The sequence below is a fragment of the Falco peregrinus genome, chromosome 10 (genome assembly GCF_023634155.1).
Source record: "Falco peregrinus isolate bFalPer1 chromosome 10, bFalPer1.pri, whole genome shotgun sequence".
Lineage (NCBI taxonomy): Eukaryota > Metazoa > Chordata > Aves > Falconiformes > Falconidae > Falco > Falco peregrinus.
Window position 1 is genome coordinate 5,740,287 of NC_073730.1, and position 23,079 is coordinate 5,763,365.

Sequence of the window (23,079 nt, forward strand, 5' to 3'; positions counted from 1 at the left end):
TGAAATGAGTGTTTTTAACACTCCCTGTCATTTTGAACGCATGCAAAGACTAACAATACTGTATCAAAAAGAAGAGCTCAACAATCAAGAAATCCATTAAGCTACCAACGGCACTAATAGCAAGAAAGGAAGTTTAAAAAGACTCAAGTATATAAAGAAAGAAAACCATGTCATTTTCCTACTGGGATTATAGGAGTGAACAAAACCCCCTGTATTGCAACACAGTACTTCTGATTTTATAATATCCTTCAGCTACATAAATACTGGAATACAAACCTGTGCTCTGCTGACAAAGGGTGAGGAGAGACAGACAGACATTTGATTTTTTTAAATTTTTTTTTTTTTTTTTAAGCTAACCTGCTTCATTCTCCCTCGATCTTAGATACTCCTTCTGAAGAGATGCTGCTTTTGACTTACTCCTCAGATGCCACAAAGCTGAAGCTGGAGTGTGCAGCAGGTACCCCCTGCTTTTCTCTCAGCCTGATGATGCCTCAAACATTTCAGAGCAGAGATAGTGAGAAATACAAGACAAAAATACAGTGGAATACAAGAAAATAAAACCAACTGTTCTCTGTAAGGACCACACATGACATTTCTTGTCACAAACCCATGTGTACTGCTACAATCATGAACAGAACAGCTCCTGTGAAGAGTTCATGATCATCTACTGCCCTAGCTATAGCTTTCAAGGAAGAAATAAGTGATAGTATAAAAAATGGCCTCTAAAAAAAAAAAAGCCGCACATGGCACATAGACAGTATGCATTTCTCTGAATAAGGATAGACTGAGATGATGGGGCTTGGTATGCATCACATCCATTACTTCAACTTTGATTTGTAGTGAGCTAGGCTCAAATTCCATATTCATATTTTACCTGAAATTAACACAGAAGTCCCAACCAGGCCAAGAATACACTTGTGTCTACATCATAAACCTCAACATTGCTCGCAAAGGGAAACAATGGAAGCTTCAAAAATCTGTACAAAAATGAGTTTTCATAGCTTCTCTCCCCACTCTAGAATGGGTAATTCCCAGGATTACAATGAATAGCATAACCCAAAGACTGAGTGATTGTGGTGGGCTTACGAGGAGACTGTTCTTGTCCCTGCTTCTGCACTCAGACAGCTCTGCTCTTGGAGGAAAAAAAACCCACAAAAAAACACAAAACCAAAAAAACCAAAGAACCTTATGATGGGAAGAAAAGGGATCACTGCAGAGGGTGGCCAAGAGACGTGGACAAGGTTTGATTTTGCATTCAAGGATACAACAGGAAAGCCGTAGCCAAACTGCACCCCTTCACCCTGTAACCATACATCTAGCCAAACATTTACTCAAAAGAAATCTCTGAAGTGGTATTTTTCTTATACAAACATATGAGCATCAGCAAAGTGATTTTTCAGTGTAGATCTTTACTTACTTTTGGCAAGGTAAATATATATTCTTAAGTTTTGAAACAAAAACCCACCCAAGTTCCCAGTGCAGGCTGCTGCCTGCTGTAATACTAGAATAAAAGTTTCACAAGCTGCTAACTCCTGTTTTACTCTGGATTTTCATGCATTTCCTAACCATTTAAATTTCTTCTTTCGCATTGTCAAGCCAAGTGTGAACCTAACAAAAACAGAAAGCTGACAGTGAGATGAATCTTTGTACTAAACAAAGACATTTCTATTTTACTGCCAGCTCTTTTCCCCTCCCTCTCTCTCTTTTCTTACTCCTGCTGGCCCAAATTTATCTTTTCAAATGCTAGAGCTAATATGCCAGTTGTGAAGCAAGGCACATAGAGAAGCACTATTAACCTCCTATTTTAATCAAGGATATTTCACTCTAAACAAGTCAAGACATCCTGCAAGCACATACTCCCCAGCCTAGACTGGCTTGCTATTACTTGTTGGTTGGAAGAAACCTGGACAGAGCAGTCTGCTTTGTAGAAGGTCTTCCTTGGAAGAAAAAAAAAAAATCATGTATGCCTGATTTACATTTGGAGACTTGGCTAGTGATGCTGAGCTTCTGCCAGCGCAGGTAGCGGGGAGAGAAGCAGCTTCTGCTGCAGTTAATTTATGTGCTATCTGCAGATTACAGGCAAAATGAACTTTTTTTTTTATTATTTAATAGATCTGAACCAATCTTTCTTCCCAGTATATGTAATATTGCTTATCTTCCCTCTAGTATCTCTCATTATTATAAACGGGAAACAATGCACTGTCTCATCTACCAGCTCCCCAGGCTGCCCCAGCTATACCTCTTTGCTTAACTTAATATTCACTTCAGACATACTGAAGTAAAACCAGAAAATCTTGTACTGCAAACAGCTCACTTCTCTCCAGCTTTAGCAACTAGATAAGAGCTTCAGAAGTGATTATGATATAACAATAACATATAAAAGATGTAACTGTTTGGAACAGCGCTTCCCTCGCAGAATTCAAAACACTTTGTGCAAGAGCGAATGCAACTCTTTTCAGCCGCACAACCCCAAATTTAACAGTATCATTTCTGTCTAAAAGGTACTCATTAAATCACTAAACATAACTTTCCTGCCATACTGGCTTTCTCTTTCTTCAGAAAGAGTGATTATTATAATTTCTGTGTATTCTATATAAAATAATTACATATCCTAATTACATATCCAGGTAGTTTCAATTCAGACACGAGATTGCTTTCTAAGGAGTGACTATTTTCACTCTGTGCACATAGCTAGCTCATCCATCATTAGCTAGAAATAGATCAGGACACCACAAAAAGGAAACTAAGTCTTATTTAAATAGGTTAAAAGATACAAATCTGTGTTGCTGTTGGAAAACCAGTCTGAGCAGTTGTTTTTACAAAGAGTATCATAAAAGCCTTAATTCTTGCTTTACTAGCTTGCAACATAACTGGCATTAAGCTGGTCACAAGTTACTGGGTTTCAAAATGCTCTGGGATTTTGTTACTGATAACAGAAGGGCAGGAAACATATGAAAAACTTCAGAGCAGTTGCCCAAAGCCAAGCAGTAACAATATTAATGCAGAGACCTACATAAAGTAATGTTTTTGCAGAGAAAACCACCTGTGCATAAATGCTTCTACTTCCATTTCACCCAGAGGTTAAATTATCTGATCAAAATCTTGTGCTGGAAAAAAAGCCAACCCAGTTCATATTTTTCCACTTCATTTAGACTCTGTAAAACATTAAATCCTGCCATTAAAATTGCTTAATTAGGAGCCTTAGAGCAAAAGGTTGATGCAGCTCATGAGCTGTGACTACTGAATGGTGGTGGCCTGGCAGGCCTTGCCATCAATAGATACGCTGAAGAATACGGAGAAAGAGAAAAAAAGACAAAATTGTGAGGTTGCTTTGACTGTAACTGAGGCAGTGCCACTTGTTAGAGGGAATGAGGTTATAAACCCACCTTCAAACAGCAGTGACAGCAGACCACCAGCAGCAAGGGTTTCAAACACCCTTGACGTGGGAATTCTGCTGCTGCACTGAAGCAGACTTCAAAGGCAGTGGTTAGCCCAATGCCAATGGCTTTTCAAAACCTACCTTACTCTCTCTCACTTAGCTCTTGCTGGTCTGAAACCAGAGTCCTCCTTCAGCAGTAAGTGTTGAGAAACGCAGCTTTATCCCTGCAGCTTCTACCTGAAACGACCCCCTTCATCTGCTTGACAAAACACTGAATACTGCCCGACTCACTGAGGTTAGCTATGAGCGTTCAGACCTCATCTCACTGGCACTTCGTGCCAACCAGGGACTTGAGCAGACAGATGGCACTTAAAAACCCAAAAGCCAGCATGAACCTAGCAGTGGAAAAGTAAAGCAAAGGCTGCTCGCACAGGAGATGCTCTGACTCAGAGGAGACCAGCTTTAGTTGGAACTTGAGATCAGGCAATAGATGTTGGCTCAGTACCCACAAAACTTGCCTGGATCCTACAATGCATTACTGGTTTCACAGGGCTCTGCTCCAGGACACTACACTATACATAATAATCCCCCCCGAAAATACTAGGGATTAGCCTTCCTGCCCAAAGGCTAAAAGTTGTCAGGGAAGAGAAAGATCACGCCTGCCGCCCCCAATTCCCAGGGCAATAAAGGGGGAAATGCTGGTGAGGCACAACACTAAGAACAAGCATGGAAAGATAAGAGCTTACAACTCACATGAAGTAGGCTTCCAAGCACCATCTAAAAAAACCCCAACCAACCCCTAAACTGTACAACAGCCCAATAAAGTAATCTGTGTCTCTAGAACCCAGCAGGTTTCTGTATCAGAGTTCAGACCAAGGGGCCCAACAACAACACTGCAGAGGTTGGGTGAGAAGGGAAAAGAGTTGTTCGACTATTTAATTCTAAAAGCAAATGCTCTCTAAATACAAATCTGCTCTTTTTCTCTCTCCACTTCAATACATAGCATAAGGGTAACTGTGAGTATCACCCTAGTACAATTAATTTTCTATTAGGTTGTACTGTTTGGGACATAGTTTACCCAAAGGGCCACATGACACATACTGCTGCACTTCAGCCTGTACCTTGTAACATTATGGTTCAGCAGGGAGTTGGGGACAGAGTCAGGAATGAAGTCCAGGTTCCAGGTGAAATCCTGACTAGGGTTCATCTGTTATGAAACCCATACTTGAATAAAGAATTTATGGTTACTAAAGCAGCAGAGTCCCAACAGGAGAGAAACATCCACCTAGAAGTTTAATGACAGCCACAGAGAGACTTCTTTGCATCCCCAGTTCACAGTGTGTATCACTGCGATACAATTTGTGATTGCATTGGGATGCTCTTATTTTTTAAAGCCTAGGAAACAACAAGAGCCTGCTTGGACCTCTGCTTCCACCAGCAATGAACTGCAATCCATTATCTCTACAGCTGCACCATTGGGATCACCTACTGGAACTGCAATGTCAACAGCACTCAGAGTTATGTCGACTACTGTGTCATTGACTCGCTCTAGGAAAGAGATGACTCTAATAGGTCTGAAGTCCTCCTTATCTACAGCATGCTGTCTACTTGCCTTGGCATTAGGAGAGACTCATCAGCAGGCAAACATCAGCTGTAAAAGTCTGAAAGAGTAAATGCTGTCTTCATTCAAGAAACATGTGAGACTTTGATCTGCCTTCACTTCAAAAAAACATCAACTCCTTGGCAATTTTCTGTGATTATGCAGGGGAAAAGAAAGATATATGCCTCACCTTGCAGAAGGAGAGAGAAACCAAGTTTGCAAATGTAAAGTTAAAACCAAAAAAGAAGAAAAGCCTAAGCCACCTCTATATTTCTTGAAGAAGCTATTCTTAAAATAGAAGCGAGAATATCAGAGTGCTGCAGTACCACAGGGGACCTGAACTTCCAGAGCTGAACAAAAGCTACAGACTCATCCCCTCTGTTCACAGCGGTGGCTCGGCCAGCTGCTCTGCATTTCAGAAAGGAAGAGTTAACATAGGTGCTGATGTACCAGCCACCCGCTGGCATGCCACCTTGAGCCCCAAAACAGCAAAATAAACAGTGCGATACACTTCCCCAACCCGGACAGGAGGAGCACAGTGGACAGAGATCGGAGTTACCAGGGGATCACCCAGCTCCTTTCACCCCTGCCCACACTCCACTGCCCTGACCTGGAGGAAGCTCAGAGGGTGTTCTGCAACTGGGGAGAAGGCAATACAAAAAAAAGAACATTTACCAATATTATTCTTCTTCTACAGAAGACTCAAAATTAAACACTTTCTCCTAAAGCCTGTCATTTGCATAATCACATTATCAAGATGGTCTTTCATATGGAACAAAGTTTCAACACACAGATTTCAATATAATGCGTGAACTGTCTGATTATTTCTTCTTTCCCCTCCCCCCCCCCCCCCCCCCCCCAAGTTCTGTGGCTGGACTCCAAGGGTTGTGATGGGAAATAAAATATTGTTAGTCACCTGAGTATTTTTAATTAATTCTCCTTAGCCACAGAAAAAATAGAGCCCAAAATAAGCACTTGAAGAGATAGGGGCAACGAAAGTACACGAGCATGTTCAGCACAAAGGAGCATACATACTGAACTTGCAACATCTTTTTCAGCAAGGTAAAAAATTTATTCTGCATATGAAAATAGTTTTCAAGCAGCATATAAAATAGTCGTGCTGGTATACATAGGTAACACTAAAATTTTTTGGGAAAAATATCAAGCATGATATATTTTTTGATATTCTGGGTTTCACTCATTTTTAATAAGGATTTGAGATTTTCAATTGAGTAAGGGAGCAATAAACATGAAAAAGGTAGGATGAAAGAGAAATAAAATACATTTACTACTAAGGAAAGTGTGAAGCAGCGAAGTAAAAAAAAAAAAAAAAAGGCAAAGAAAACACTTCTTGTTTAAAGCATTGCCAATGGCCAGAGAGCAGAGGGCATGTCAAGAGGAGTGTGAAGCCATCACACAGACAGCTGTGAGCTTCATAGCACACGTGCTACAGGGCTTAGACAGCTTCCACAGGAGGAAGAAAAATCTTTGAAGATTTTCAGGCAGGGAAGAAAAAACAGTAGAATAAACCTGATCAAAGTCACATCTTGCTTTTTTTAAAAGCTGATCATTCCCCGCTTCCCATAAACTGCTGTGCATTTCAATCACGAGAAAGAAGATGAAGACAATCGTATTTCCATGATAAAGCAGTAGTGTGACACTGCACTGGAGAATAACGTGTATGAATACCAGTTTGGGAGATGCTGCACACAAACGGTACAGGCTAGCCCTCGTCTAGGAAAGAAAGGATGAATCAGAAAACAGCAGGTGCCCTCCCCGAAAGTACTGTGGTTAGAGCTACTCATGCTGCTACCTGTGCCACAGCTGGTATCAGAGGCAGGTAAGGGACAGCTTGGGTCTGATCACTCCAGGCAGGCATTTATCTCATAAGCTTTAGATTACTACCCAGGTATATCTTAACCAACACTTGAACAACTAGTTGAGGATGCTGCAAAAATAGAACAACACTGAGCTGAAGCTGGAAGTCAGAATCTTCACCAATTTTGAGACTTGAAAATTGCAGCAAAGCAGCACACACACAAAAAAAATTTTTTAAAAAAATCAAGTATTACACTTGTTTTCCCTCAAAAATCCCACTGGAATTCATATTTCAAGCTACAAGAGATGTAGTTACAGTCAATACAAGTTGCTTAAGAATGACACTGAATAAGCATTTAGTTATTTGGGAATGACAAAGGAGGTTTCATTTTTAATGTTCATAAGTCATCCAAATTAATTAGTGCTTTAAAATGGCAATGAATCACTTCCCGAAATAATTTGTATCGGCTAAATTAATTCCAGCGAAGCAAGCCAATTTGCTGATTGTAAATTATCAAGAGTCCCTGACTAGCTCCTGTGTACATTGTGTACCATTTATTAGGCTACTGGGAAACAAAGGATGGCTACTTTTCATCGGTGAACAAGATTACAGCCCTATTAAGTGACCAGCTTATTGTGGTACAATTATAGGTTTCTATTTAAAGAATTAAAGCCAGACATCATTACCAAAGTTGAATGTTCAGAGGAAAGGAAAAATAAACCGAAGGAAAGCTTATTTTCTGAAGAGATGCACCAAAAACCTATTTGAAGGGAGTATTTCCTATATCATCATCCTCTTAGATGAACAAAGAGAAGTTCAGAGATGCAAGACTAATTATGAAGATACTCCCATCATATGACAACGCCTAACAACCTGAAGCCTGGAGTACCAGAGCCTGCTTCTTTCACTTGTGGCTAAATGACTGTTTCTAGACTCCCCTAAATTAAAATGAAGCAACAACAAGGTGAGAAAACACGTACATGGATTTCTGCTCTCTTTGATCAGGCAGAGGAGATGCTTTCACAGAGCTGCTATGCCATTGCTCCGAGAGCCTTCCTCCCAAGCACCAGGAGACCTCTGCATCCATCCAGCATGTACCACCACCCACCTGCTCACCACAATGAGATGGCTTGGTTACAAGTCTGCAGTGCTGTTCTCAATGGATCTGCCTTCTTTACCCCTCTAAAAATACATACATATATGTATATATGTACATAAAGGTTTACCTAAATTAATTTGCATGGCATTCTCCTGCTCTTATCTGCATCTCCTCACTGGTATCAAAGCCTCAACATTTCTGCTTGAGAAATCTTTCCCCAGCTAACCTGCTTATCGGCAGTAATGAATACTCATGCAAACAGGTACAAAATTAAATGGCTTCTTTACAGTGATTATGATAGATTGAGCCATGCTTAATCTACATAATCAAATTGCTTCTGTGTTCAGTAGTAATACCTTTTTCCTGTCCTGGGAGCAGGTTCAACCTTGCTTTCTCTTTTGACAGCTTCTTTCTGAGAAACACTAACCATGACTGGGAAAAGGGCTACCTGAGATGCAATTACTTAACACAGCTGTATGATGCACATCTTGAACTCTGCAATATGACAAAGCAGGTCTGAGCAAAAGGTATCTCCTTTAGGGAAGGGGAAAACATCACGTAGGACATAAAGGAAAAGAAAAGAAAGCACAAACCAGTCTCCTCCAGCTGCTATCCATCTACCTAGACATAACTGGAGTGACCCTCCCAAGACAGATAAAACATCTCTATCCACCTAGCTGCAGTGAGCTACTACCACTACTATAATTTCCTTTCCCTATATGCAAAAGCATCCCTATATGCAAGAGCACTGTCTGCTTACATGCCCATGTAATAGAAGGTACTTCCCAATCTCAAGACCAGATTCACATTTCAAATCAAGCTGGCTACATCTAGCCAAGGTACCAAGAACAAAGGATGGCAAAGGTATATTATAAAATCCATAACATTGGAAATAAAAGGATTTGGTTTAGGGAAGGTTCTGAGAAGCATCTCTCTCTAACTCATATATCAGGTCACTTAGGCTGAAGGCATCCTGATGCTTTTTCTACTTCAAAATATTCATCAATTTTTAGAGTAAAATGAGAAGTGGGAAATAATTTTCCCCACAAACTATAAGTGCTATTTAAAAAAATAAACAGCCTATTTACCTTTGTCCAAAACACAGCACCAAAAGCAGCAGAGCAAGAGGTCTGCTTCCTGATGTACCTGCTGAAAGCTTTTTGTTTGTCCCTTTCCCCCCCAACTGCCCCCCCGAAGAGTCTAACAAAACTATTAGCCTACAAGCTAGTGCTTATTCCTAAACATTACCTAAGAGTTGAAAAGTGAGTAAGACTGATGCAAAATGCTAATAAGCACTTATGGAGAACAATTTCTCTCCCTCATTATGGTTTGACACAGGTGGAAAGAGGGTGCTGGCTGGACCTCTACAGTTGGAAAGGTGACAGCTCTAGCAAAAAGGTCCCTGCATCTCTGTAAGCAAAGGAAAACCAATGCAGAAGGGAAAAGAAAAAGGGATTCTGGCAAAGGCTGCTGGCACAGCTTGACTTTGGCTCAGGAGGAAGTAAAAACTTGAATTACATAAAAATAGATTTAAGAAAGAATCAATGACATTTCATCTGAAAGTTTTAGTTGTTTTAATTAGGATCTGAGATTTTGCACTTAAGTGCATGAAGAAGTACATGTCCTCATGCTTCCCAAGATAACTGACAGATCTGAAACTTACTCATCTCATCTTGAAAGGTTAATTAAAGAACAATCCTTGAGAGCAGCACTGTAGGGAAACAGAGGACAGTCTGCTTTGCCGGGGAGCCCTGGGGAAAGGCTGGCACACAATGCCTGCATGTCCCCCCTGAGACACACTCCAGGTAGCAAACTGAAGCTACTGCCCAATGACTGTGGCACAGAGACAAGGAGACTGCTTTGAACCAACGCAGCAAAGCACGGAGAACAGGATGCTCACAGCAGCTTACTCATCACACTGCCTGCGGCTCTGGGGCAGGTTTCCCAGCCTGTGCTGGGCTCTGCAGGGCTGCTAGGCTGGAGATGCTTTGATGCATGCACCCTTAGGCAGAGCAGGCACGATCACCACCAGCGGTGGAAGGTAGGTGTGGTAATTCTTCTAATTAGGAAACTACGGCAGCCTGACTCACCCAGGATCTAAGTCTGCAGTTAAGCCAGAAATAGGCTGTGGGTTCCCAGATTCCCACAGATGCTGATGGCACTACGAGGCAAAGGCCCTCCCTAGTTCACCCGAGCATCATAAAAAAACACACGCTAGCTTTTAGGGGAGCTTGTATATATGAAGCTCATTTTTTTTAAAAAAAAATTGTGCCAAATTTAAGAAACATTATCAAAATGGAGAATAGAAGAGTTTCATCATTCAAGCAAGATTTTGCGGACATAAGTGACCTTTGGCTGTGCAGTAATTTAATTTCCTAAGAACATGAGCAAAGTCTCAATTAGGTCGGAGAGGACCGCTGTGCCGGTAGAAGAAAGAAGAGAAACGTGTAGCTGCATCGGTGAAGAGGTACTTCTCATCTCAGGGGGGGCTGGGGATATGGTATGAGAAAGCATTAAGGCCTTTTGGCAAAAGCAAGAAAGGTTGCTTGCTTGGTATGTAAAGCAGGACAGCATGCACCACAGGCAGAGGTGAAACATGGAAGCTAAACACTCAGCCAGTGGCTCTCAGATCACAGGCAGCTTTTTGCTGCTTTCTTTACAAACGAGAGCCAGGTACTGTGGCTGCCATGGGAGAAACAGGCTAATTTAGAAGAAGCCCAGGGAAAAAGAAAGGAATGATAGAAAAAAAAAAAGATCAGAATAGCAACAGATTCTGAATGCTGCTTAATGGAGTGAAGGCTGAATGTTATTTGGTGCAATCTTGACGGCCCTGATTTAACTATTACGTTTTTGCACAGTATTTTTCAAACTTGTTATGAAGGATTGCTTCACAGCCTCTGGTGACTGCTCAAAAGTTTCTCAGTTGCTTAAGCAGAAGGTCTATCAGAGTAAAACACGTTAATCAGAAAAGACGACTGATAAGGTGCAGATGCAACAGGAATAACTGCAGGAGTGAGACACCACTGTTAGACTGTAGAAAAAGTAGAAAAAAGTGCCTGTAGAAAAGCTGCCCAGGAGGCCAGTGGGCAGGACAACCCAACACAGAAACACTGCAGTGAAGTCAGTTCAGGGAATGGTATTTCTGGACACCCAGGTTCTTATGTAGCAGAAAGACAAACTATGCAACATCCAACAGCCACTCTCCGTTGAGATGTCATGTCTGTGTATACCAAATCCTCCTAAATCCCCAGCCAAAAAGAAGGTTGGTGACCCTACATGAGAGTCTCATGCCCACTGTTCAAACTACAACAGCCCACTTTTCACCTTTAAATCCAAAGTGCAGTTTCAGACACTTGAGTTTATTTTTGTTTTGGTTCAGAAGCATCTATCTGAAGTGAATTTATGCCAGTGACAACTGAATCATGGTTGTGGGGGCAGTTTCTTCATACAGAAACAGATTGGTAAAATTTACCCTTCCGAAACGCTATCTTTGTGAATGCAACATCTCAGGACATCAATTAGGCAGCATTCCACTTTAGCTAAATGGAAGACTGTATTTAGGATGAGCTCCTTTCCTCCTCCTCCCAACAAGCCCATTAAGTATCTGATCTGCAAACCCTTGTACATACAAGAGAGTTACTTGCTCAAGTTTGTTTTTTTTTTTTTAATGCAAGGTTTTCAAGAGCACTCTGAATTTAAAAGCAGCATTTTGTTCTCCAGAGCAGCTCTGTGCCAAAAGGCCACTCTCACAAAAGCTGTGTCAGGTTTGCCTGCAGCATTAGTACACATGCTACGTATATGAATTAGGTGTCACTGGAACAGTCATTGAGGTGACTGAGTCTGGGCTCGCCTCTTTTACATATCTACTCATCTAAACACGGGGGCTGTATTTCAATGACCAAGCCCATACAGAAACAGTAACATCGAAATAAGGCTCCACACCGAGTACCTGCAGGTGCCTTCATTAAAACATCCAAAAACCTGCTAATGTGCCTACAAAAACAATTAAGTGCCAGAAATACAATGCTGCTTTTGGGAATTCAGATGCCAAGTAGAGAAATTCAAACACCCAGGTAGAAGAGTTAAGAGCACAGCAGTCCCTTCGCCCCCAGCATTTCAACTACCCTGCAAATCTTCACATTCTCATGCCTATCTGCAATACCCATAAACGGGAAAATACCAAGTGCAGTCAAACCCTCAGCAATTCTATTTTGTGAGAAAAAGCAGGAGGCATTCCTTTTGCACCCAGCTGGGTGTCTGAGCAGAAAGCTTACCCCATCTGGTAGTGCCCTCCAGCATACAGCACTCACAAACTCATTTGTGTCATCTTCTTTCCGGTCCTTGTCCAGGACACTTTTCACTGTATCAAACTTGAATGTCAGCAGTGTCTTTGAGAGGCCCTTATAGTATAGGTAAAGGGAATTATTTTCGCTTCCTAGAGATAAAAAAAATAAATATACAAGATTAGGCCCTGGTAGCAGGAACAGAAAGAAACAATGAAAGAGCTAAGAAGCCTTAAGACAAGACCAGATATTTCCTCCTTGTAGTTATCATCATCACGGTGCCCTGGCAACTGGGAGTACTCCTCAGCAAACTTTCACGATGCTTAGTAACAGGACCAGCTTTTATTACAAGACAACTGCAGTATGCAGCACACTTGCAAAATATACGGGATCCCAACCGTCCCCCATAACTTCCTTAGGGCAGAGCATCTACGCTACCACATGAAACACCACTACACTCAGCCTGCTCGGCGTTACAGCCCTAAGGCAGGTAACACTGTCACAGTTTTGCTTGCCATAATCAAGTATGACAGTTTGGTCCGTGGAGGTTTAAGTAAGAGAGACTAGACAGTGTGCAGGCTTTATTTAGAAATCCATCCCAATTTCTGCCTTGCAAATAGTACAGAGATCACAGAGAATACACAAGCTAAGCTCCTCCCTTCAGTGCTGGCACAGCTGTCCTGCTTACCCCACAGCTATGAGCCTGTCACTGCTTTCCTACCAGGACCTGTGGATTTACAGAGGTTCAACAGTGTAACTTCGGTGGTGAAAGGACAGAAATGGCCAAAGGGCTAACTGCTTCAGGATGATTCAGCCTTCTAGGGAGCTGTTCACAATGAGCGTGTAGCTTCACCACACAGAATGCTGCACTAAGTGACAAGTACAGGACCCTCGTGTGGTCCAGGCTACTACCTTTCCTTGGGAAGATGTGTCAGTTCTTAAACTTGAAAGACTTAAGTCATATCAACAGCAACTACATTAGCAGCTGATTTTTGGTGACAGCAAGTCTGAATCGTCATAGACAAAGAACTCGTCTGAAGCAGGAGGAAACCAACAGAGCCCCTTAGGTCAGGGCTCCGTATGCCATTCCCTGAGAAGGGAAGGAAGGTAGAAGTTTAGGAAAATTGTCTGTTAAAAAGCCTATGCAGCTATGTAACACAACTTCTGATGTGCTTTGCAACTGGAGAGGCATCAGCTCCGAGGAGTCCCATTAGCGTTTGTCAGGATGGCTGCTCTACTCACCGCAGGCAATGTAGTCTCCGTTGGAAGCAAGCCCTACGAAATTCTTCTCATTGATGTGACCCTTGAAGGAGCGCAAGCAGTGAGGCTTCCCTACATTCCACAGCTTCAGCTGACTGTCTGTTGACCTGAAAACAATACCTAAAGTTACCCTGCTGCCATACAGCAGGAACTCCTCGCTCACAACCCTGGTCCTTAACACCCTACTTGCAAGGTAAACATAGGAAGTCTTAGTGCACTCCAGAAAATTTATCCTGCTTTCAATCATATGCAACTCAGCTTGAGCTCGGAAAGGTATCACATTATTTTAGAAGCCTGTCAAAGCATATTACACGTTTGACTAAAAAACTTCCCTGAAATATTACTCTTCCTTTTTCCTATCAATTGTGGAGTCCTCCACTGAACTGTACAGCTTTTGGGACATCACTGCCCCCTCAAGATCCAGGACACACTGATTTTTTTTTATTATTATTTTTTGGTTTTAAGCCTTTACAGCATGAACAAAATCTCTTCCCTTTTCTGTGCTGGCTGCAACTCTCATTCATGCCTTTACAGAACTGGTAAGAAGCAGTCTCCTCCCCCTCCAGCTGCCCTAAAAGCATGTTCTCCTGCCCAATACCAAGCAGCAGCATATAAAAACCTATAGGGGCTCAGAGTTGCTATTACCATTCAGCTGATGTTGTTTACTCATGTGTAATTGAGACTGCACGGATACAAATCTCAGACTTCCTCTTTTTTCACCTTGGCAGCAAAGCTAGACAGGACAAGTAAAAATATCCAAACTCTGTCAGGATTAAAACAAAACTGATGTTTTCCACTGTTCCCCTACATGCAAACATACATGCCTTCAAAATGTTTTTTTTTTTTTATTTGCTGTAAGCATACATCTTCCCTTTGGCAAGAGAAAGAAGGTGGAGGTACTCTCCTCTGCCTGGCAGAGCTCAACTGAAATGAAGATCCCAGGTTTCTGGGAGATACAGGATTAATTTCTTACCCCAAACCTGAGGGGACACCAACCTCTCTTACTTCACAAGAGTTATTCTTCAGCAGTTGCCAGGCTCATATTCTGGCACTCACTGACTTAAGGTGATGGGCTCCACAGTAAGGGAACAAATGGTGACGTGGTGGGATCAGAGCCCCCTGAAGCTACCCTTGAGGAAAGGAGTAGCGCTGTTTTGATCTTCAGTTCAAAAGAGACTGGGAGCAGGACCTGACAGCCTCCTGGGTGGGAGGGAGGGGAGGCAGGCAATGCTCCCCTCATGCAGGTTGTGTCACCCAACCTTGCTGCTTTCCAAATATTTAGAGTTGAGGGAAAAAACCTCACCCAAGATCCATCAAATATTGCCAACAACACAAGACATTGGCCCTGCACCAATGTCACATTTACCTAAAAATATAGCACAAAAGAGGAGAGATGCACCTCGTGCTATACTGCAAAAACCTTATCTCGATCCTCAATGACAGCTGGAATGACAAAGGAGCGATAAGGGAGTTGCAGCAAGATTTGTTAGTCATTTGTAATAATAGTATGAGGTCAGATCAGAATGAAGGTATGAACTTTATCTGTAATACTATGACTTAAGCAGGAGTGCATTCCTCATCCCAGGTCTTGACTGGGGGAGGGGAGGAGGTGGGGGTGGGGTGGGGAGCTAAAACACAGTATTCAGCTTGATCTTTGTTCCAAATCCATCCCTGCACTACACTGCTGCTCACTCTTCCTTCCCTTCCCTTGTCCTTACCATCACAGTAACAGCACAGCTCATAGAAATGGCAAAAAGATATACACTGCTGCTTTTTTGGCCCACAAGTATAGGGAGGTACCTTCTGTGCTATTAGGGCAGATGTATTTTTAAAATGCTGCTTTTAAAAGCTTCAGAGTTGCCTGGAAACTAAACTTTCCTGAAGGCAGGGTAAAGCAGCAAAAGACTAATCCCTGGTCTACAAGTTGTCAGATTCCTGTGACAGCTTCTGCTATTAGCTAACCCATCAAGAAGACCTCGTATATACAGGCACTTAACCTCTATATTTTAGTAGCACACATTTTAGATGGCTTCATTAAAATAAAAACACTTAAAGACTATTACTAATAGAATGCTTTACTGTTAACAAATCCCCATCAAGCTCTAGCCACATTTGTGTTGTTTAGGATAAACATGCCATAAAAGAATATTATCTGCCACTGGACTGCAAAGAGAGGAAAAGACCATTGATCCTCCTGGTGTTGCACTGCTCTTCTGGTTTCATACCCTCTTCCAAAAAATATCATGGTTGTGCTGCTCTGTTAGATCTGTCTCTCTGTAAATCAGCACTGCAATCAATGTGTTGTGCTAAATACCAGGCAGTTCTGAACACCCTTGAGGTCAAAAATCTAACTCTACAAGGCAAAGTAAATCAATGCAATCTATAAAACAGCTTTAGCTAGAAATCTAAAGAATCTGAATATACATATAATTTTTTCTTAAAAAGAAATCAGTGCTTGATTTTCGGGAATCACTACTGCTGCCTCCTCGCCTCAATTTGCAAAAGAAAGGCACGAAAAATAATCCTTTCTCTCTGACACTTCTTTCTATTCCTGCAGAAAAAGGTAGGTGAATCCTCCAGTTAGTCACCTCACCCTGTTGTTGCCTGACCAAGTCTGACAGCTCTATCGATATTCCTCCCAGGACTGTGGGCTAAGCTTTCTCAGACAGTTGGTTCAAGCAGGACAAGGCCACTCTGTCCTGAAACATCCCAGAGATGATGCTCCACTAGATCATGGCTGTAAAACATTTCTAGCCTCCTCCTGCTTCTATTAAACCTTTTCTTCTTACTCAGATTTGGTTCAAAGCATTACATTTAATTTTCTCTGTGTTCTAGGTAAGAATCTGCACCCTTATAGACTGTTAATGGAAATAAGAAGAGTGGAGCTGATTAAATATAAACAGTATCAGAAGCCACCAGGGAATCTTCCATCACACAGTTCAGCTCAGAGCAACTCACTAGCAGCCTGAATACAACTTAAAATGCCTTGCGATGGCTCCAGGCTTCTAGAGCAAACTGTTGAAAACACGGGATAGAGCCAGGCTGGATAATCATGGGCTGGATACAGTGGTACACGCTTCCTAGGACTAGATCTACCCGTGTGATCCATCCCTGCTGCCCTCAGATGTTACCCCTGAGTGTGTTGAGATCAAAGATTGCCCTGCAGCCCCCCAAGATTACCTGGGTTTTCCCCACCATGTAAGAGGGGCTCACTTCTGGTTTATTGAAGAGGTTTGTAGCCAGCCCGTCAAACCTTTCACTGTGTTATTTGACAGACAAGCTCATAGCCACATGACTGAAAACCCACCTAGCCCTGAGGCAGCCACATCTGGCCACACAACTGAACAGAAGCTGTAGAATATTATTCTTCAGGGCCTTCATAGCAGACCTTATGGTCTCCTCTGGCTGAAAAGCTGCATCATTAGGACCACAAAACACAACACTTCTCCTTGTCTTACTTTCTAACTCAAGTATAATCCTAAAAAGGGCCTTCACAGAGCAGATAAATAAACTACCAAAGAAGAGATCAGTCAGTCCTACTCGATTTGCTTTCAGGCTGTGGCTAAACCTCCTCTTCAGACACAGTAGCGCCATGTGATCACTTCTGTTGCTCATCAGCTCTGTTTTACCACAGATTACTGCTCTCAGGGCTTTGCCAGCAGCCTTCTCTGCAGCAGAGCTCTGGTCAGAAGCACCCTCAGCACTCACAGCACTACGAGAGTCCACCTGCAGCTTCCCAAAGTCAGGGCTCTTGGTCTGGATCTGCATCTAGTTGTCTCCATATTCCTCTCTGTCATTTTAGCTCCACAAGACAGAGCAGAGCTAAGTGACACCAGGAATAATGTCTATTTTTGTCTTAGAAAAAAGCAATGATCTGCTTCCCAAAAGCACAGCAGCTAGTGAGCACACCCACCCACGCAGGCAAACTTGCACGATGGCCCTGAAGAACGCCAGCAAGCAAGGGCTACAAAGTTTTTAGCCTACATAAAAGGCAATACTTACGCAGAGACTATTTCTTCCCCACTCACAAATTTTGCGTAGGAGACTGCCTTGCGATGCCCTTTGAACACCATAATTGGCTGCTTAGTGTTGCGAAGATCGTAGTAGTGAACACAGTGATCTGGAGATAAGAAAGAAAAGGGACAAAATTTAATCAGCTGGGAAGGATGCACGGGACCTCTAATAGTCAGCTCACAACAAAAGTCCTGCCTGCAGCTTCTACATCTCACTTAAAGCCTCAGCTGGGATAAACAGTCTGCACTATAGCAAAGGAGTGTTTAAACAGGCTTCTTAAAATGGCCCCAATACTCAGTCCGCAACAGTCTGAGCAGCCTTTCAAAGAGTCAGCAAAGGAAAAAGGTGCACCCACATGTGCATGCACATACACACATCTTCCTGCAAACCCCACGTGGCCGGTGGGCAAGCCAGCAGCCAAAAGGACTCTTGCCTCTCCTGCCTGCCCTCTTGGCTCCCTGCCCAGCCACTCCAAGTGCCATTTGTAGTTCCCTGCATTCCCTTCTTCCCCAGGCGGTGCCCCCTTGGAAAACTGCTGGAGAGCTCAAAGCTAAAAACTCGGGTCTCCTACTTAAATTGGATCATGGAAAGTAAGGATTAAATTTCTCATGCTTACACTAAATGGGTAACCTCCATACTTGTGTTTTTTGCTTCTTTCCCTTGACTTTATTAACAATCAACAGAGAATTAGCATTTCTGTTAATGAGAGAACAGACTAAATTCCAGTTCTTAAGATTTAATTTATAGATGTTCTTCAGTGACACAACCACATAAAGGGATCACAGAATTAGTGATACATTTTATTTTCTGCACAACCAAATGTCAACTCCCAAGAAAACAGAAAAACAAGAACAGAAAACCCCACAAGACCCAAGCCCCCAAGACCCGTAGTACTTTTTCTGGCTCAACAAGGTTAATAAGCTTCTCCCTTCCTGACTTTCAGCCTTTAATGTTGAACTTCATTTAATTCTTGCCTGCTATTTTGGAAGCGCAAGGAGGGATGGCCACACACACGCAGGGAAACAGAGCTGGACGCCTTTCTCACCAAGCAACTTGTGATACCCAGACGTCAGCTGAAAACTGCTCTGACCCTCCTCCCACTGAAATAACACCCCACCAATGGAAGTTAATCACAAAGATTACATAGAAATGAATTTAAATGCCAATAGCTATGGTTATTTTTGTATTTGCACAGCATTTCAAAGCAGGGCTCTCAGCCGTACAAACAACACCCAGCTGTCTCAAAATCCCATGTGGTTTGAGAGATAACTGGATTTACATTGATCAGGCTACAGCAACCGCCATCAAACTGGCAAGGGTAGCTTCTCCCCCATATTAACAGACTAATTGGATGGGGGGGCTGTGTCAGAAACACCTTCAGTAAAATGAGGTAAGCAGGCAAGTTGCCTTCCCCTCTAACTGCTTCCAGCACCTTGCTCTCTGCATAATATGATGGGTTCAGAGACTTCTCCTCTAAGAGCTTTCTGGCTTTCTCCCTCCTTGACAGATATGTAAAAGCGGACACTCCAAGCAGACACACCAAGTTTTCTCCACCACTTACACCGAACTGTCAAATTACCCTGTCGTGTTGAAACCCAGCAGCTATTGCACCCATTACTGCTAGCGCTGAAATGCTGGCAAGTGCTGTACCCCCGAGCACTCTCCTTCCAACGCTCCTGTTTCTTCCACCTCTGAAATATTAAATCCCTTCCCAACAGCCAACATCTATCAACCAAAACTGCAGTGTGTTCCTACCCTTTGGGTATTTTAGTTAGCTTTAGAACAAGATGATGCTCCGACAGGCTAATTCAATAAAGGGGTTAATTTTCAGTGGGACTCTGAATTAAGCATTAACACTCCTTTAACAAGATTTGGACATCCTGGTCCCTTACACCTCTCTGAAAACATGAGCTCAATATGTTTTCTCATCTGGCCAGTGGACCTGCTGCAGGAGCTATGAAACAGTTAACTAGCAATTGTTATTTTAATGAGCAGAATGATTCTAGCAGGGCTTTTTATTAGGAGCCAGTTAGCAGATAAACCTTTCAAGTCTGTTTTTGCTTACAGTTTCAACCTCCTCTCCAGCTGGCCAGTCATTAGGATACCTTTTGAGCATCAGATTTTATCCTTCAGAGGGTGGCAGTGAAAGGGGTACCTGTGGATGGCTGCATGTGAGCAGCTGGAGCAATGTGGAAAGGAAAGAGCTGTAGCAGGAAAGACAAGTCCATTTGCAAAGCAAATGCATGAAGCTGCATTCACCTTCTAAATATCGCAATAAACAGCTCTAAGCCTGCCGGCATCTGGCCCCACCACCGCATGTGCCTCTTGGCACCGGCAGGGCAATCAATCACTGTCTGCTCTCATCACAATAAGTCCGAGGGAATGGGCAAGGCCAGTGGGTTCTAAAATTAGCCACTTAATTATTAATTGATTATTTCAGCAGCTGAAGTGTTGGTGCCCAACTGAGGTGGTGGGTTTTTTTTAATTCAATTGAAGCAGCTATTTTTAAGTAGATATATGAAGACGAATGCTCACTGCATTCATTAAAATCAGAACAGGTGGTCATGTTTTACAATTAAAGAGATACTCTCTCTTGTAGGCCATATGGACTTTCCGAAAAACATGATAAAAATGCCATCTGCTGAGGAAGTAGAAGCCCAAAAGTGAAGCTAGATGAGAAAAATACAACTCCCAGGTACTCCAGCAGCAGACTCGCCTAGCAGAGTTTGATGAACCAGAATTGTCTGTGATGGGCTGCATCCCAAGCACGCCAGCGGGTCCAAGGCAAGGTGGCAGGGTTCTCCAGAAAGCTGAGAGAATGAGTTAGTCCTAAAAGGCAGCTAAAGGTAAAGAAAACAGAGTAGGCATTGAGGGGAATCAAATGCTTCTTGAACTCTGCAAGAGCCTGTAAGTGGATCCAGCATCCCACCACCGGCTCCTGACCTTGGCATCCCTGGAAGAATCATGGAACATACTCCATCGCTAACTAGTGATGCACAAGGTATTTGCTTCTCAAACACCAGCATTAAAATTATTATTTGGCAATTTTTTTTGCAGCTCTACAGTTACCACCCCAACCAGAAAACTCACTTAGAACAATTTCAACTTGGAAATGACATTTCCACAGTTAAAAGCCTCATGGCCTAACCCTTGGGCAGCAACAGCTCACTGCTTTACTTTTTCTTTAGCGTTCAGGCTAAATTGAAATATATATGAGATAATAGGAAAGAACATGTATATATACCATAACAAATTAAACACTCTGAAGCAATTCTCATCTAGTTCAATGTCACTGCAGAAGCTGAACACGACAATTCTGCTGCTGCACCTTCTGAATTCAAATGTTTCCTGGCAGACCATATTTTATTTTACATATATTTTTTTAATTTTTTTTTTAAGTTATCTCAGAAGGCAAAAAGGGCAGCCAAGCTCTGCCACTGCTGCTGAGAGGTCTCTGACCACAAGCATGAGTTTTTAAATAATGCTTTTCCAAAACGCTCAAGAACAGCTGAGCCATCCAATGACAACTGGTCAAGAACTCAGATTTTTCCAAACTTCAGAAAAATCTCACCACCCTTTCAGTAAGAACCTGCGCCAGCAAAGGATGGCATCCCTGGTTGCTCAGTAGTTCATAAATTCGCAAGGCTCCAGCTGACAGGAACAGGGCAAAAAGGAAGGATGGTTTTGTGATGTACAAGGTGAAGTGATCTGCCCCTTCTCAATCTCAGTCCTCACACTCAGCTTGGTTGCAGGGGTGAGGACACAGCAAATAAACTGATGATATGGTTATGTGATCTTAGGAAATCAGGTTAAAAACTTCTAAAAAGAGAGAGCTGGAAATCGCTAATGGAGCCAGCAGCATCTCAGGTAATTTCAGAGTTGTTCAGACAGATGGAATTGCTCTTAGATTTTTGGTTGTTCAAACAAAAAACCAAAAAAGACAAAACCTGTTTTTGCTAAACATGATTTTCCTTACTCTTAAGTCTGTTAATAAAACTCACAAAACAGCTGTTACTAGCAGGCATTAGGTTCAACATCACCTATTGCAAAGCTCTTAATGCGTGCTGACGAGCAGCAGCTCCAGAAAGAGAAGGCAAGGGTTAGGAAAGAGCATCACACAGCAGCTGTTTATCTTTCACTGAGTACTAGTACACGCTGGGTAGCAGCAACACACAGAAACTGAAGAGCAGAGCAATCCAAAGTAACATTCATCTTCTGGGTCATCTACTTCACCCACTTTCACCATGAACATTAACCAGCATGAGCTAACTCACAAGACACCGCCCCACCCCCCAGCTTTTTTCAACCAAAAAACACCTACTCAAAGGGATATAAAGCCAAGGACAGCATAACAAAAATTTACCTGCAATGCAACAGTTTTATATTCAATGGATGTAACAACTAGAAAGCCAAGAGCTGCATACAAAGGTTCTGTGGCTCTACTCTGGAAAACCAAACTGCTAGAGAATCAATGACCATTTTTCTTATTTCAATCATTTAGAAATGCGTATTTCTCGACTGTTCAATATTTAGATTATCAATCTATTAAAAAAAGTAATTTACATTACTTGGATTTTTCAGTGCTTATAGACTTGAGAATATAAGTGGTGCTCACTGCTACACGCCAGATGAATGTTACAGCCAAGGAGATGCCCATATTCAAAACCAAAGTTTAGGGTAGGCAGCCAGATGTTAAGTGATCTGTTAGAAGTCTTCTGTTAAAGCACATTTTGGACTTTTTTTTTTAAATAAAAGATCTTCAATACCAAACTTGGGCTCAAATTCATTTCATATATTAATGCTCTGGCTATAGCCTGTAGTGCTGCTTGCCTCATACTACAGATGCTTTACTGAAAACAAAGTTCAGGCTGGAGCACCACCTTTAATGTGTTTCTGTTGTGCTTCTTTGACCATGATGATCTGATCTGCTGCATCTAGTAACTCATGCCCTCAGCCAATTATTCCCTCAGCTTCATCTGTTTGTTTACCTCCACACGAAATTCAAGCTTGGATCAAGGCTGCCTGTTTTCACCACTGAAATTCTGTACATCAGTAGTAAGATTAAGAGACATTTATAGTCTGAGGGATGCATCTAAATGAGTTGTTCAACAAGATTTAAACAGTCAGAGCAGCTATGGTGCAAGATACCTCTGCTTGCCTCCAAATAGTCGTCAGAATTCAAGAGGAATGATTTTGTGGCACTTCATTCTGTATTTACTTTCATTGGTTAAAAAAATTATTCCCGAGATCCTGAGGGATACTTCCATGGCTCAATACATATTGAAGGGGTTAGCTGAAATCCAATTATTCATATTTAAACATCTACCTATAGAAATTGATCTTTCCTTTCACTTGTTTCTCCTCTGTATACCAAGTGTAAGCAAAATTATGCAGCATGCAAAGCTGACAGAATGAAGCCTTCAGAGCTACCTAAAACTGTACCTAAGCACCTCGTTCAGCAGGAAAATCTCATCATATCTTTATGCCTTCAAGTGTCCAGAGCCCAGTCGTTCAAACCAAAGCTGGTGTTTCAAGTGTCTCTAGATGAAAGCAAAGAATACACGTTGTCCTCCCTTAAGCGGTATGCCATGCAGGAGAGGGCAAGCCATCTTAAAGATTTTTTGT

At 42.2% G+C, this 23,079-nt stretch overlaps 1 protein-coding gene across 2 annotated transcripts in view; it reads right to left on the reverse strand.

Moving 5' to 3' along the window:
- Positions 1-23,079, reverse strand: part of COP1 (COP1 E3 ubiquitin ligase) — a 127,711-nt gene that overhangs the window by 21,085 nt on the left and 83,547 nt on the right. For both annotated transcript variants that reach the window (XM_055815075.1, XM_055815074.1), the window contains exons 16-18: positions 17,443-17,560; positions 13,423-13,547; positions 12,172-12,332 (exon numbers count right to left, since the gene is read on the reverse strand). In XM_055815075.1, the coding sequence (XP_055671050.1) occupies positions 12,172-12,332; positions 13,423-13,547; positions 17,443-17,560 (404 nt within the window). The remainder of the gene's footprint in view (positions 1-12,171; positions 12,333-13,422; positions 13,548-17,442; positions 17,561-23,079) is intronic.